The sequence below is a fragment of the Cetorhinus maximus genome, chromosome 3, assembly GCF_964194155.1.
Source record: "Cetorhinus maximus chromosome 3, sCetMax3.hap1.1, whole genome shotgun sequence".
Classification (NCBI taxonomy): Eukaryota; Metazoa; Chordata; class Chondrichthyes; order Lamniformes; family Cetorhinidae; genus Cetorhinus; species Cetorhinus maximus.
Window position 1 is genome coordinate 207,464,582 of NC_135881.1, and position 17,516 is coordinate 207,482,097.

Below are 17,516 nucleotides of genomic sequence, written 5' to 3' on the forward strand. Positions count from 1 at the left end.
GAAAATATGCGAATACCAAAACACAGTGGGTTCCAGGTGTTTCAGATAAAGGACACTCAACCTGCAGGACTTCCTCGTCTCTGAGTCAGAGGGTTGTGGGCTCTTGTTCAAACTCTTTTTGAGAGACTTATTTCCTAGCCTCAATTCCCCTTTAACTAATTGGTTTGAAATTAAAAACTTTGGCAATATTTTCCAAGCCAATGGAAAATAAAAGCTGGTGCAGTGTACACCAGGTTGCTGATCTGCGCCAAGCCTGTCTCACACTGGCATCGACCAATTTCACCCCCGTAATGTTTACACGTCAGCAACACAACTTGGTCATGAAAATGCTTTTCACATCACAGCCACCCTCTCCTCCGTCATTTCCTGTGCCAAACAGTCGGTTCCAATTGGCCACATCAGCTCCCCATTTAGCAAGGTGAAAAAAACCTGAAAATGTGCTCAACCCGAGGAATCTAACAGTAACTGCGCTCTTCCTTTTGGGGATGTTTCAAAAATAATAAATAACTATTGTATTTGCAATAATTAGAATGTCAATGAGTCATTGAACTAGGAATTGAAACTTGGTTTGTGGCTTATGATAGGATAACATGTTTTCAGAGTTATGCTTGAGGTAATTAATGGACAGAATGGGAAATTAGTAAGCCTGCAGCTAAATATATTGTGTAAGCGATCCCAATTCTCAAGGGATGATATTTATTACATTTTCCTACCGACCGAGATATATTGTCTATTTAGCAGATATATTTTGAGCAGCCTTCAGTTTAGGCTGGGAAATGTGCTGAAGTATCTGGCAGTTTATTACCATAGACGCCTGCTCATCTTCTCCTTGTGGGTTCGATTCAGATGTTAATGAACAATTCTGTGGGAGTATATTGAGTCACTATGGTGAAGAACCATTGCTATGTGTCACCATTAGATCGTGTTCAGTCTATACTAAACCATATATTTGTTAGCAAAAGAAAGCTGTTAAATGAAAAATAAGTAGTGGATGGAAAGGCTTTAGAAAATTTGTGCGATCTGTCTGATCTATTGAGTAGATTTATTTAACATCATACATATCATTTTAAAATTCTCATCCTTGTTTTCAAGTACCTCCACAGCCTTAAGCCTCTCCCGATCTCTGTATCCTCTTCCGGCCTTACAACGCTCGGAGGTCCCTGTGCTCCTCCAATTCTGCCCAGTCCACATCCCTGGCTTTATATTTGAACCTCATGGCCCCATCCTTGGCGGCCGTGCCTTCAGCTGGCTGGGTCATAAGCTCTGGAATTTAACCCTCTTTGCCTCTCTATCTCTCCTTCCTCCTTTAATACATTCCTTCAAGCCTATCTCCTTGACTGAGCTGTCCTAACATCTCCTTATGTGGCGTGGTGTCAGATTTTGTTTGATAACTTTCTTGTTGAAGTGTCTCGGGAGATGTTACCATGTTAAAGGTGTTCCATAAGTTGTTGTTGTTGGTTTCAATGTCAGTAAGGCAAAACTAAAGCAATGTTAGAAATGCAGCACCAAAATCACAACCTCTTTGCAATTTACAAATGATGACTAATTATTTATTCCCCTAGTATTAATTCCCCATCACTCACCCTGCCACCTGAATGGTTTGGAATTGAATATCCATAGTGTGATGCAGGTGGTCTGTAAACATTGAAAGGCAAGTCTGAGAGTCCATCGTGTGCGCACATTAATTGTATCTTTATTTATAACAGAGAAATCTCTTTATGATGATGATAAATACTTTATTTCCTCACTGTATTACATGTTTAGGTGTCATCAGAACAGCTTTATCAAACATGGATAGAGAAGTTAAAGAGGAATACCAAGTCATCATTCAGGCCAAAGACATGGGTGGACAAATGGGAGGTTTAGCAGGGACAACAACAGTCAACATCTCTCTCACTGACGTCAATGACAATCCACCAAGATTTGCAAAAAGTAAGTTCTCCTTCTTCCATCACTTCACAACGCACACTAAGACATTTGACCTGTGATGGACATGTTTGTGACGCGGAAAATAGGATGCAATAGTCAAACAGTTGAACAGTTTGGAAGCTTTTCTAAATTTGTGTACGTTTCTGGATAATGTGTGAGCAGTTTGTTTATCTGTGAAGCTTGCTATCGGGTGATTTTCTTTAGTGCCAACATCTGCTTGTTTCATTGACATGGGCTCATTAGTTAGGGTTTGTTGTCCAAGGTTAAATTAACACCACTTGTTTCAATTTAAGTTACACAAGTAATTCTGTTAAGGAGGTATTGTTAGTCTTGCATGGATAGCGCTGCTTGAAAATACTAGAAGTGTTTGGGCTGCAGTTTGCAAGCTTTTAAAATGTGACTTGGAGGCAAACTGGGCACACAAACCCAAATGTGTTGTGCACCTAGGAACATGGCCAAAAAGCTTTCCATGTGACTTAATTAGAGATCAAGAATGCACAACTATTTTAATTCACACTTTTGCATTGTTCACTCTTGTAATATGTATAGTTGTTTTTAACAACAGAAGCTTGTTAAATGAATGTTTTACTTCAGGCCTTGCAGTTTATTTGGAGTGGCACTGCAGATTGCACCTTTGGCTGCTGAACAAAATAGGTCAAGACTTCAGCAGGGTCAAATTGGCCTCGTAGAGCCTGTTTTGGGGGTGCTACACGGCCCCTTAAGATTGTGAACTGGTTTGCACAGTTTGCATTAAAATACGTCAGATGCCATAGTCATAAAGGGGCTAGTGCATATGCACCTAACATCTGTCAGAAGTATGCAGAGTAAACAGATCATAACATTGATCAAACACTAGTTTGACACCAGGTCTGCCATTTGGAGCTCTGTGTTCCAGCCCCTTGCCCTCTCTTAATCTCCCACAGCTGAACACATGTTCAATGCCATGAATGACCCAACACAAGCACCATTTAAAAGGTTCTTCAACCAGCTGCAGGTTAGTTTCTGAGTTAATTCTGATGGCTGTCATTGTAATTTTAAGTACTTTGGGTGCTTTTCCATACGTGTTAAAAGTTTCAATATCTATAGCGAGGGGCCTAGCTGCTGCAGAAGTACCTTTTTAATGGCTTAACATTTTGTGCACAAACCATTTGCTTGCAGACATGGGTGGCTAGTTGGGTTTCCTCTTGGCATTGAGCATGACCGGGAGAATGAGCAGAGGTCACGCAGAGCAGGAGAAGCTTCGAGAAGAGGAAGGAGGAGGTGGGGGAGAAGGGCTCTCAACAAGAGACCAATTCCGCAGAGGGTCTTTAAAAAGCAAATCTGCTCGAGAACAGGTTACAGGAATGTTGTGATGCCCTGCAAGCCCCTTTGCACACTGGTATCCATTGCCAAGATGGAAGATGCCTGAGCTTCCATGGAAATGGCTGAGATGGTGTAACAGCTTCTACTGCAGCATTCAGATGCTAGATGGTTGCTGCTCGTGTTGCAATGGAAGATGAGACATCAGCCATCAGAAACTGCATCATGGTTAGCTCAGCTCCACGGGTGTGTGGACAGAGTTGACCATCATGTTGTAAAGAATGCGCTCCAAACTTTACACAAAGCCCTGTGCCAAGTGGTGCTGGACCCCTCCAGGTTCCTCAACATCGAGCGCAGGCTTTCTGGTGGGCTTTCCAGTGTATCGAGTGTTGAGGTGTGCACACCCATTAGTCTTCTGCTGTGGCCTTACTCATCAAAGTCCTCACCTGAGTTCTCTGCAGCAGAACTGGAGTACAATCTCACCCTCTGGTGAGCTGATCCTTCCTTGATCCTGAATACAGTGTACTCCTGCCCAGTGTGATTCCTCACCATGTCCCATCCTCAAAATCATGTGCAGTGTTGGTATCTGAGCTGGTGACTACAAGTGTGAAACTGAGTGATGGTGCATCTTCATTTTCATTGCCTTCTTGTTCTTGCTCCAGTGCCTGGACAGGCTGCAGTTCTCAAGCATTTGAAATGAAAAGGGACAATGGTAAAGTTGTGCTAAGGAGAAAGGAGAAAATAAGGAGTGTGAGTTTGCATCATATGCAATTTTATAAGTCAGTGGAGTGAGGGAGAAATGGGATGAGAGAAGGAGGATTAAGTAGGTGGATACCATCATCTTCAATGACTTCAATCCTGCTGCTGGTCACAATCTCAGCAATGACTTTTCCAATAATAGCCAACACAGTCTCCCCCATGGGGGAGTTAGAATATGAGGCCGAGCCTCTCCCCACCCCCCCACACCCCCACACTCAGCCTTACCCACACCCACCCCATCCCAGTTAGTTTCTGTAGTATCGAGCTTTGTGTCACCTTCTCCTCCAAGAGAGGGGGAAATATGTTAGAGTACCTTTAAACTGCCTTGGTGGTGGGGTTGTCATGGTAGAATAGCTGGTAGTGTGTGCAGGCTGTGGGATGTGGGTCTGAAGCTTGCACCAGTACTAAATGTGTGAGGGTCAGGTGAAGCATATGAATGTTATGCATAAGTCCTGAATGCGAGAGATTGTTGGTAAGTGAGTGACGGGGGTTGTGCTGAATTGAGCAGTGGATGAGGCCAGCTGTACAGTTGATAGGATATGGCACTTGAAGATGCTTTCACTGACCTTAACCACTCGTGTGAGGTCATTGAACTTCTTCCAGCACTGCATCCAGGTCCTTGTATTGCACTCCAGGCATTGACCCCGTGGTTATCTGTTTCTACTGCCTTCTCATTCTGTGACTGGACGGCCTCCTGCCACTCATGAGGATACAGGACATCTCTGCTCCTTCCCATCTCCTCCATCAAGACCTCTAGTGCCGTATCAAAAGTCCTGGGGGCCTTCTCTCTCTCCTTTAGTGAACCATTGATCTCTGTTTCCCAAGTTAGATTCAGTTGCAGAATGGTGCCCAGCAGCGCCGCAGCCACACTACGCTCTCCTTTAAGAGGTGCAGACTAACTTTGAGAAGTGCAAATCACTGATGATTTTGTTCCCCCTCCCTTACCAATGTATGCAGCCAATGAAGGGTGCGGGGACTCTGCAGGCAGAGACCATTATAATTAGGAAACAACATGGAGTTGGCTTGCTACCTGCTTAGCACTCAACGGGAATGAGTAATCGCACACCACAATCCCTGGGACCATTTTGGGCATTAACCGACTTGTCAGCCTTTATAGGGGGTAAGGTTTTGCCTGTGTACAATCAAAAGTTGGCAGTAAGTAAAAGAGATGGAGGTGAACTTGCAGTGCATTCATTGCTTTCCCTGATGTTTTCAGTTAAATCAGCTTAAATAATGGATCACACTTGGAACGTTCCTGGTTTAGAAAGATCAGTAAAACACAATACAGGGACTAACTAATTCTGTCTGCATTATTTATTCTGATAATTTACCTTGATTCTTTAAAAGGTTTTTTGAATGCCCGACCTGCCCTTCTCGTCTGAAAATAAGAATCTAGGTTTTGATAAATGTTGGATCAGAGGCTGATTACCCACCACTCAATGGTGACCATTCTTTCATTATTTGCGGAATACTGCTTCCCTTGCAAATGTGTTATAAAAGCTGACCCCAAAACACCTCTCTTACCTGAATGCCTGGAGCTATTATCAAAGCATAGACTCTCATTTTCAGATGAGAAGGGCAGGTACATTATTAATAAAAAACCCTTTTAAAGAATCAGGGTAAATTAGTAGAATAACTAATGCAAAGTTTTCATCCAAGGAGTCTTTATGTCTCGAAGCGATGGAAAATTTGTACACTGGTTATAATCAGTGGTCTCCCATGGCTTAGTTAGTCCATGTAGTCTATTGTGTTGCACTGATTTTCACAGATCAGGAACATTCCAAATGTGATACATCATTTGTCCTGATTTAACTACAGACTTCAGGGAAAGCAGTGGGAATTGGTGGGCAGTGGGTGTGGGGCAAACATCAGTCAAGGTATGAGATATGTCCTACAATTTGCATTCATATTTTTTAAATTATTCTTTTACGATGTGGTGTCACTGCAAGGCCAGCATTCCTGCCCATCCCTCATTGTCTTTGAGACGGTGGCTGGCTAGGTCCTTTCACAGGGCAGTTATTACTGTGGTTCTGCAGTCACATCTAAACCAGACTATAGGTAAGGATGGCAGATTTCCTCCCCTAAATGATACCAGTGAACTAGATGGGCTTTTATGACAATCCAGTAGTTCTCACGGTCACCATTCCTGATATAAATGTTTTAATCTAGGTTTGTTTAATTCATGAACCTAAATTCAAGAGCTGCTATGATGGGATTTGAATACGTTTGCAGGTCATGATTATCGGCCTCCATGTTACTAGTCCTGCAACAAAGGCATGGGTGAGGATTTTAAAGATGCGATGTAATTGCAGCAGTGGGGTTTAAAGGACTCGGTGTAAAGTACGATGTTGAAGTTATAAACATTCTGCTTCACTTTGTGGGCATGCGTGGTGAGTGGATTGGAAGCTGTGGCAAATTGTGGTGGGAACCAAAGTTGAGGCTTCACTAACAAGTGGGCCCTGCCTGAAATGCACCATCAAGGACAGGAACCAGTTTGACAGTGAAGCCCATAGATGGAGTGACCCACATAATCAGCATCCACCCTCAAAAATGAGGGAAATGGCTGTTTGGGCAATGTATTAAATGGTGACCAACATCTAAGGAACCACACACGAGTAAATGCTTTAAAGAGAGGAATGAGAGAAAAAGAAAGGGAAAAAAATTGGGAGTGGAAAGGTCTTCTGCTATGGAGAAAGATTATATGTGCAAGTGAATCTACTGTTAGTGAGCTCACCAATAAATGTGATGATTGGGCAGTAAGGGAAAACTGCACCGTATGAATTAACAAAAAAACAAACAAATTACAGCAATTAAATAAGTAATAGCAGTAATACATCTCAAAAAAATCTTCTGCTACAATGAAATGAATGTGAGAAATTACGCAATATAACATTCTCTAAAATTTAAAGATTCCCTTGTGTATAAATACTCCAGATATGTAAATGGCTGCAAAGGGGCAGGTATTTCACCCTAACAGGAAGAGACATGGCGCAGAAGCTGCTGTTAAAGCAATATCTTTCATCAGTCTAACAATTGGATCACTGATTTATTTTCTATGATTGGACTGCATTGCAATTAGGTTTAGCCTCTGGTGCACAGCACAACATTTTTTTTTGAAAGCCTTGGGTTTTACAAGGAAATTATTAAAAAAAATACAATAATGATTCCCACAGTCCAAACGCTCACCAAGCTAGAATAATGTTAAGGCTGAATTATTTTATCCTCAACACAAATATATTTCATGTCAAAGAGCAAGAGCAGATTGCTGATGAGCTGCAACAAGAGGAGAGGAAATACTTCCATCTGACTAGTGACAAAGCAAAAGAATTATTGAGCCAAAGTTTGCTGTCAAATTATTGATGAGGTTAATGGCCCTCTCTATTATTTAAGTGTGAATGGTACAGCAACTTCTGATCTACTTTAGGACCCATAGCATTTATGTGGCTGTTCCAGTTGAGTTCCCAGTCAGTGGTGACCCCTAGGACGTTGACGATGAGGGACTCATTCAGGGAAATGCCAAGATTCTCTCTTGGTGGGAATGATCACTGCCTGGCGCTTGTGTGGCATGGATGTTACTTGCTGCTTATAAGCCCAAGCCTGAAGGTCCCTGCCTTCTTGCATGTGGACATGGATTGCCTCATTATCTCTGAAGTTACGAACATAACTGAATACTGGGGAATCATCAGCGAACATCTACACTTCTGACCTTATGAGGGGGGAAAGTTCCTTGATGAAGCAGCCGAAGGTGATTGGCCTAGGACACGAGAAGCTCTTGCAACAATGCCCGGGGCTGAGATGATTGATCTCCAACAACTACAGCCATCTCCCTTTGTGCCGAGTATTCTGGTATCATCATTGTGGGTCTTAGATGGGGTTGTTCATGATCTGAACTTACAGATATTGCTGGAGGCAAGGCTGTTGTTAAACTTTACCCTTTATTGAACATTACACTAACCATGTACAGTACAGGCCTAGCATGAGGCTCTAAATAGAACTATGTTTAACATTAACCCCTTATACTACAGATATGACTTCAATCAGTGGAGGGTCTTCCTCCTGTTCCTCATTTACTGGAATGCTTTGGTTGCACGTTTGGTCAAATGCTGCCTTGAAGCCAAGATCAGGCTCTCACCTCACCTCTGGAATTCAGCTCTTGTATCCATGCTTGGATCAAGACTGTAACGTGGTCTGGAGCTGAGTGGCCCAGGCATAATCCAACTGAGCATTGGTCAGCAGGTGAGCAAGAGAAATGAGATAGCACCGTTGATGACTCCTTTCATCAGTTTTCTGTGTTTGGTAGTGGGCCCATGAGTCCACAATTGACTGGCTTGGGTTTGTACTGCTTGATGTGGACAGTTACTGAAAGTGTCACGTCAACAAGAGGGTACCATATTTAATAAAACATTTGCACCCAATCTCTCACTGGCATGAACAGCAAGCAGCTAAAAATATGAAGAAATATCTCTAGTTCTGTTCAAAATATCATTATAAATAGTGAACATTTCTGCTATAGGAAATCCCCACAAAGTCTTGCTTTAATTCAGATCTACATTGTTTATTTAATACATGTACTGCTACTTATTAAAATATGGCGCTATCTTCTATCAATAAAACCAATCACTGAAATTACTTTTACTATTGAATCCTACAAATGTCATGTTGATTAATTCATGACAACGCCTCTCTTCACTTGCAGGTTGATTGTGATGATTGCAGTTTGATAGGGAAGAGTGTTCTGTTACGAATCCCCAGCTGTGTAACATAAACTTTCTTTCACTGATATATTTGTTGCATTGCAGATCTCAAAGCATTAGCAGCCCACTGCTTTCTACAAAAAAAAAATCACAGTTCTCTTGGTAACCATGTGATTTGGTCACAGAAAGAAACTTTTAACAGAGGCTTTCTGGAATAGAATGGCAGATTTGTTCAGGCTAATGCAATGCATAGGCAAAATACATTTAACTAAATATGATGTCTTGAACTTTTAGCTACAATCAATTCTAAATTAAAGAGTTCTGTTATAATTAATTCTCAATTTAAATGATTGGTTGATTTATTAATTGATTTATTTTGAACCACCTGATCTTTATCTTTCCCTTCAAGACAGTCTGAGGACTATAGGGCGGCCAATTGATGGATCATTTTTATCTTGTGCAGACAATTTGGAATTAATGCATTTCTCCCCAGTAGTTTTGTTCAGTCCATTAGACATCTGTGATCTGCTACAAAGTTGTACGCTATCTGACTGCATGAATTCTGCTCTGGTGTTTTGTACTGTACATTCTCTCTAATGTCTTCATCTTATGCCCTTGACTTTAATAGTTACTTGAGAAGACAAATTTTGAATACTTTCATCAGGATTCTGGCTCATGGAGATAAGTGTCATGGCCACTTTGGGTCAGGATTTTACAGCCCTGCTGCGGAGTGTCTCCCCCTGGTGGATGTGCCGAGCCACTTAAATCTCCATTCCGCTCGGCGGGACCGTAATAACCCGACGGGTGGGAGGGGCCATAAAACCCTGGCCATGGGCTTCAGGTATTGGGTTTCACTTCAGACAGCTTAAACTGCAATGTTACAAATCCAGATCAGAAGTTTACAGGGTAGATTTTCTGTTTATGGTGAAATCGAGTTGGAAATAAATTGGCATTAGTTTAAATCTAGCCCAAGTGCAGTGAGCTCAGCCCATACGTGTCTTTGGGCATGACTCATTTGCATACTTATTCAACGCTCCCAGTGTAACTTAATTTTTTGTGAGGGAACTAGCTTAATATGGGGAGGAAAGTAGAAAATCGTTCTTTAGGTGAAGTTTGAAGGGATGCAGCCACTGAATGGTAAGGAGTTACAGAGGAGGATAAAAATCTTCAAAGCCTTATTAGCAACCTTTACTGAGGCTTACGGGGGAAAGAGAGAGAAGATGTGACAGGTAACATTGAAATGCAAGGAAGCACAAAGTGGAAAAATGTATGGAATCCATAAGCACTTAATCTAGTTATGACGCTGGATACGATATCGGGTTGAAGCTTGGATCATACAGGATAGCAAGATTGGGAATGCTCTAACTTAGCTTGAAGGAACATTTGGGTAAGGATTGGAGATGAGGCAAGGAATGAAAGTTAGTTGGTGGCCACTGAAGACAACAGTTTTAACCTATACCTGCCTTGTCATTGTTATGCCCAGCAAAAGGCATGTCATATTCGTAACTTTAAATATGGACTCTGTGTTTGCACAGAAGTTTCTGGAACTTTCTTTTATTTAAAATGGACATTGATAAACTGTTAAGATCCCCACGAAGGGGCAGGTGCCCTTTGCAACTTCAACACAGACGATCTGAAGCTTTCAGAAATTCCTAATTGCATCACCCTGGGTGAACCCCACCCCTCCCCACCAACCGCACCCCCCCACCCCCCCGTGAATGGATAACATTTGTGGAATTAACACTTGCTATTGTTTGGGGATTTACCCAAAACGCAAGTCCAGACTTCATGCCTCCAAGTTGGAACCCTAACAATGAGGACTGGGCAGAAAACAATTCATCCTGAGTAAGTGTGAGAAACTCATCTATTATCTCCATTGTATAGCAATGGCTTGCAGATAAACCATTCTGGTGGACAATACCAATATTGGTCATGTGACCAATAGACACCGAAAGAGACAGCAGCAAAAGGCTGTGTCATCTTTATCTTTAAAGACCTGGAGGCCGTACATCTTTAAAGAGCCTCCCAACCTGATTCCAAAACTCTAGTCTCAACTGTAAAGAAATATGACCTCCTGATCGGAAAAGCACAAGTTCCCAGCTTTGTGACCTGTTGAATGTTCATCTCTTCGAGGGAATCCTGCAACAATCCAGATATCTGACTTCAGTTATTTGAATCCATATGAACTACCATTCAGGAGTGGAAAAAGACTCCTTTCTTTGTTTGGCCCACCGTGGTTCTTTGTCTACCATGAACCCAAATGTGAACTGTTAATTATTCTTTGGTTTAATACTTATAGAAGTGCACTATCCTCTTTAATTGTATCCTTCTTGAGTGTATGCCATGTGAATGATGTAGCACTTAGGTTTTCGGGATGAGGTTGTGAATAACTAATCCTCTTTATTTAAACCCACAAAATCATGCTGCTGTTATTTCTAAATTGACCACGCATTCTGGGGGCCAGGAACCACACATATTCCTCTCCAAAACCATATTGATTACAGACGGTAAGGGTACAAAGGTTTCAATTTACTTCTCCTCCCCTGTCCATAACAGTCATTAACTCCCTCCTAGAGGGAGGCAATGGTGCAGTGGTATTGTCGGTGGACTAGTAATCCAGAAACCCATGTTAATGCTCTGAGGACCCAGGTTCAAATCCTGCCATGGCAGATGGTGGAATTTGAATTCAATAAAAATCTGGAATTAAAAGTCTAATGATGACCATGAAACTATTGTTGATTGTTCTTCACTAATTTCCTTCCTTTAGAGAAGGAAATCTGCTGTTCTTACCTAGCCTGGCCTACATATGACTCCAGACCCACAGCAATGTGGCTGACTCTTAAATGCCCTCTGAACAAGGGCTATTCGGGATGGGCAATAAATGCTGCCCTAGACAGTGATATCCACATCCCATGAATGAATGAATTTTTAAAAAATTGTCACGGTGCTTCACCTGCTCTCGTACCATAATTTTGGTGGAAACCAAAGAGAAACTCCAAAACTGGACAATTATACTACTCCATGGCCTCTATAGTTTAATCATTTCAGTGAACAATTTAATTAGAGTTAAGCAAAACCTGCCCTTCACAAATGTATGTGGACGGATCTTGATTAACCCACACCTTTCTCTGTTTGTTTATATTACCCTTCATTATAATCTTAAACAATTTTCCTACTGGTTTATAGTTACCTGGATTATTCCTTTTCTCTTATTTGAGATGTAACATTTGCCACCCTCCAACCTTTTGGTACAATTGTTATTTCTCGTCAATTTCAATCTAAACCTTGTTCAGTATTCTCGATGTAATCGCCAAGCCTCATGGGCGACAGGTCTCATTGTCCTTTGAATAACTGGTGGAGCCGGAATTGTTCTGAAACGGTGAGGAGGAATAGCTCAGGCATCACAATGTTTTGGAACCCATTTTCTCTTCCTCAACATGTCTCTCATTAACTAACCAACAAGAAATGATGCTTTAGAACAGCATGGGACCACAGTCCTTGGGTTTGCCATTTTAATCCTGTGATTGATGTTAGTCTGCAGCCCTGTGCCCCGTATGGTACACCGTGATAGGGCTGATTCAGTAGGCAAAAGCTGCTTCAAATGCCCGACGACATAATCTTTCAAATAGTTTTAGCAGTAACTTCTCATGCTGTATTTCCCCCCTCCAGATCTGCTTACAACAACTCACAATAAAACCCACATCATCAGTCAGAGGGAAGGGAAGCTATGATTTGCATACTACAATATAACATTGGAATTACAGATTGCTGTGTTAGCACAAAATGACAACACACAGCGGAAATTAAATCTACCTTGATCGTTTTAAGGTCATCCAATAGATTTTTTTTTTCTAGTGAAGTTACAATGTAAATTCCATAGTATCAGCTCCTGGGCATTGGGATAATAGTTCTTGTTGACAGGTGGGAATAAAATATGTGGACTCAGATGTTAGGAACCCTTCTAATCAACAGAATCAGTACTTTAAACCATTACTCTTCCGAAAGTGAATTTATTTATATCTAAAGCTAAAACCTTACAGTTGTGCATGACCACCAGATTAGTAGAGACATTTATAACTATGATCCCTTAATGTATCTTTTATTCAGTATGTGGTAATGCAAGTCCAGTATCTATAATTTGATGTGACAGTAAAACGAGAATCAACAGGCAGGAGTTTTTGGCCCTGACACCGACTGGCATCGCCTGTTAAAAGTCAACGGCTCTCCAAATTTCCCTGTCCTGTCCCGTGACGATGCCCGCTGGGTTTCGGGGCTGGAAAATCTTGCCCAACCTATTGAGACTATCATAATTAATGAGCAAAATGCATGAGTTTGAAATTTGAATTAACATTGCTTTTTATTCAATACCCCTGGACTTTTGAACACCCAATAATGTAAGATCATTCTTTTCATTCAAAATTAGAACTTTATTTGGTCCAAAATAGTTTTACCTAAGTGCACACCTTAGTAGTAGAAGTATTAAATGCTTGAATTTTAAAATAAAAAAAAAATATTGGCAGCACGATGACATTTAAGATTTCTCATACACCAGGAGATTCTGAGGTCAAATAAATCTCCATGTAACAAAGACAGTGGGATTGATTTTCTACTTAATCGCCTGGAGTTAGTGGGAGCAGTATCAGGCTCAAAATTTCCAGCTCAGAAGGTGGCCATTCAATCCATCATGCCCTTGCTGGCTCTTTGAAAGTACAGTACCATTCAATCCCACACCCCCACTTTTTATCCGTAACCCTGTACGTTCCTCATTCTCTACCATCTTTCTAATTCCCTTTCAAAATTATTGATGGAATCAGCTGCCACCACCTTTTCAGGTGGAACATTCCAGATCCCGACAACTCTGGGTGAGAAAATGTCCACTTGTCTTCCCTCCAGATGTTTTGCAAATGATTTTGAACCTATGGTCTCTGATTATTGATCCTCTGACCAGAGGGACTAGTTTTTTTACTCCCTCTGGATCAAAACCTCATCACCCTGAAAACCTCGACTGGATCAACCCATAACCTTCCCTGTCCAATAAGAACAGTCCAATCTTTTCCAGCCTCTCCTCATAACTAAAGTTCTTCATCCCTGGTAACATCCCGGTAAACCCACTCCGTTCCCTTTCCACGGCCTTTACATCTTTCTGGAAATGTGGAATCCAGAATTGTCCACAATGCTCCAACCTGTGATTTATAAAGTTTTAGCATGGTCTTGTTGGTTTTTATTCTCTGCCTCTATCAAACAAAGTAACCCATATTTAACCACTTTATCAACTTGCAGCCTTTAAAGATTTGTGTACATGGACACCAAGGTCCATTCACACATTGCAAAATTAAGTCATTTGTCGTATGCTGCCTTTATCACTTGACAGTTTTCCACATTGAATTCTATCTGCCATGTTTCTCCCTTTCTCACCATTAACATTGACGATGCAGTTGGCTTCATTCTGAAAGGGGCTTACCACAGAATATCCAAAGTGTCCACCTGATTTTGGCAATTCACCCCTTTTATTATTCAATCAGCACCTTTTATAACACCAACAGGACCCTAATTTCTATACAAGGGATGGAGTTTTGCATTCCATACTCCAATCAGTTCCTTGGACCATGGAGCTGAAGGCGAGACAGTAAAACTCCTCTGGAGCAAAAATAATATGGGCTGTCATTGGCTTGGATCATAACCATTCCATGATTGCTCCTCCACCTTCCCTCTCACCCCAACAAACCTCTGAAATTCCCTTGACAGCATCTGGATTGGCCTGATACTGGTCCTTGCAGTGAGTAACTCACTTCCTGACTCCCCAAAGCCTGTTCACCATCTACAAGGCACAGGTCAGGAATGTGATGGAATACTCTCCACTTGTCTGGATGAGTGCAACTCCCACAGCACTCGAGAAGCTCAAGACCATCCAGGACAAAGCAGCCCGCTTGATTGGCACACCATCTACAAACATTCACTCCCTCCACCACTGACATACAGTGGCAGCAGTGTGTACCACCTACAAGATGCACTGCAGGAACTCATCAAGCCTCCTTAGACAGCACCTTCCAAACCCACGAGCACTATCATCTAGAAGGACAAGGGCAGCAGGTAGATGGGAACACCACCATTTGGAAGTACCCCTCCAAGCCACTCATCATCCTGACTTGGAAATATATTGCTGTTCCTTCACTCCCTCCCTAACAGCACTGTGGTTGTACCTAGACCACTGGGACTGCAGCGGTTCAAGAAGGTAGCTCACCACCATCTTCTCAAGGGCAATAAGGGATGGGCAATAAATGCTGGCCTAGCTAGTGATACCACATTCCATAAATCAATTTTTAAAAAATTCTCAGTCATGAAAGCTGTATTAGAATGGCCATTTATAGCACTCAACAGCTCATCAACCTGATATTAATGAGGCCAAAGTTTCTTGGCTTCGTGTGTGAGCACCCAAAATTCAAAATCAATCCCACTTTCTCCGAATTACCCCTCCTCTCAACCCCAACCCTGCGAGAATCCCCTCCCAACAGCACTTAACTTTTCCTGGGTCACTCAGCGATCCTGGGACTCCGAGGGGTGTGTTCCAGCAACAGCCACTGCCTCCTCCATGGCGCTACCTGATGGATCCTACCACTGGGACCATGATATGTTCTGTTGTCATTACGCTTAAAGGATACCGCTTGAACACCATGAAGCAGTGCTGTATAACTTACAAGATATATATGTATACAGATAGATTCAGATATATCTACATCTGTAAACATATAGATATTTACAGTAGTATGGGGAGGTTTAAGTCAAGTCTTATATTGCTGTAAGTCTTGTGTACCAACCTTAATGTTACAGCTACAAACTATTCTAACCCTATGCTATTTCATTACAAACATTAACAACATTAACATTAACGGCAAGCACTAACAATGAGCTTACTATCCCATCCCCTCACGCTCAAGCCCTTGACATCAGAGATTCAGACAGTCTGGAGATCTTGTACCCCTGCCACATCTAATTTGCCGCCTGGTCAGGAGAGTGGCAGGCTTTAGAGGCTCTTACTCTTTGGGGTGGTTTGAAGGTCGTACTGGGATGTGGGCGTGGCTTCATTCACTTCATCCATTGATGGATGATGCCCAATTCCTGGTCTGGCTGGATGGTTAGGGTGTAACTGGTTGTTGTTAGTCATGGTCGTTTCTTTCCGGGTGGGTGAAACTGGTATCAGACAGGTTGTCAGTGTTTTTTCTTCTTCTTTCACTTTTTCAGGCATCTGGAGGCTCTCGGTGGTTGAGGGAGAGCCTTTCTGTGGATTAAAGAAGGTTGGGTAGATAGCTCACCTTTGTTTAGTTGCGTGGGTTGTGTGAGGCTGCTATCTGGCTGCAGCAGATGCTGTGGTTTTGGCATGCTGGCTGGAGGTTATTGGGTTTGTGGGGTGGTTGGTGTGTCTGCCGTCGCTGGTAGGGATAGAGGCTTCTCTGAAGGCCATTGTGGATCTGGTGTCACTTCCAGCAAGGGTGCTATGGTATCCTCATGTGTGGTAGGTTGATCTGGCCTTTGGGAAGGTTTGGGGACCTGAAATGGAGAAGAATAGACTTGATCTGTGAAAAGAGGAGAGAGGTTACAAATAAAGTCAACATTTGAATGGTGTTTTGTGGTTGAACCTTTGGGCAGATGCTGTTCCAGCAGGGTGGGGGCAGTCGTTGCCTTCACCTCTTCTGATGGCTGGAGAAGGTTGAGATCCAATCAGGTATCCCTGCTGAGGAGAGAGAAGGGCTCATTTTACACGTGTACATCAGCTCCAGGGTTCCTGTATCAGGCCAATGACTGGGAGTTAGGCTCCCCGACACCATAAAGTGGGATATCCGTTGTTTGGACCCAGGAGCTTTGGAGCCATGGTTCCTCACCGAATAGGACTGTCACTCCAGCACCTGAATGTAACTTGAAGTTGGTTAAATGGAGTTTACCATGATGCCTGTGTTCTAGAACAAAGGGCCACATCGTCTGATGTCACCCAAGAAGAGAGGCTATGTACCTTCTGGATCACTGGCTTCAACCTCATGGATGGCTTTTGGGTTATCTGTGTGGTGCTAAGGTCTTGACCGGCACAGCTTACCAAAATGCCCCTGCCTGTGGCATTTGAAGCACGAGGCAGTACTCATAGGACATTGTGCTTTCTGATGAGGACAAGGTTGTTTGGCAGGGTGGCTTACTCTGACTTGGGTGGTCCCTGCACTTCAGTAGCTTGATATGGTGGACTGAGGTGTGGCATCTGCCCCATGAAGTGTTCTCTCCTCTGAAAATGGTCCTGTGTTGGGCACACAACTCAAAGAGTCTAACCAGCTGGACAATTTTGGAAAGAGCAAGATTATCTTTGGCTTGGAGGAGGCCAGAGAGTGAATCATCCACTATACACACCACAATTCTGTCTCGGGTGAGTTCAGATTTTAAGTTGCCATATTCACACCATTCTCCCATGCAGTAGAGATAATTGATGAAGGAATCAACAGATTCCCCAGGCTGCTGGACCCTCCGGTTAAATTTGGCATCTCCCAGGATTTTATTGGATCTCAGGTTGAAGAAAAGATTGAAAGATTTTCAGACATCGTCAAATTTAGCAGATGACTCATCAATAACTTGCCGTGCAATGATGCCGTCTGCAATTGGCCCAATGGGATAATGTAGCGTGCTAACCTGTTCTGCTTCAAATGTTTTAAGTTAACCCTGCAACAGTGCTATACTTCAAAAATCTTTTTATCCAATAACTCCAATTCTGTCACTGATCATGGCCATAGGTGAAGGCCATTGGAGGTGGGAGTGAAGAATTGTGATCCATCTTTAAAATTCTTAAAGTGTAGGTGTAAC

The 17,516-nt window shown here is 42.4% G+C and overlaps 1 protein-coding gene across 2 annotated transcripts in view; it reads left to right on the top strand.

Annotated features, from left to right (window-relative positions):
• The window catches only part of LOC144679216 (cadherin-12-like), a 245,825-nt gene that overhangs the window by 90,241 nt on the left and 138,068 nt on the right, over nucleotides 1-17,516 (top strand). For both annotated transcript variants that reach the window (XM_078539654.1, XM_078539655.1), the window contains exon 5: nucleotides 1,765-1,932. In XM_078539654.1, the coding sequence (XP_078395780.1) occupies nucleotides 1,765-1,932 (168 nt within the window). The remainder of the gene's footprint in view (nucleotides 1-1,764; nucleotides 1,933-17,516) is intronic.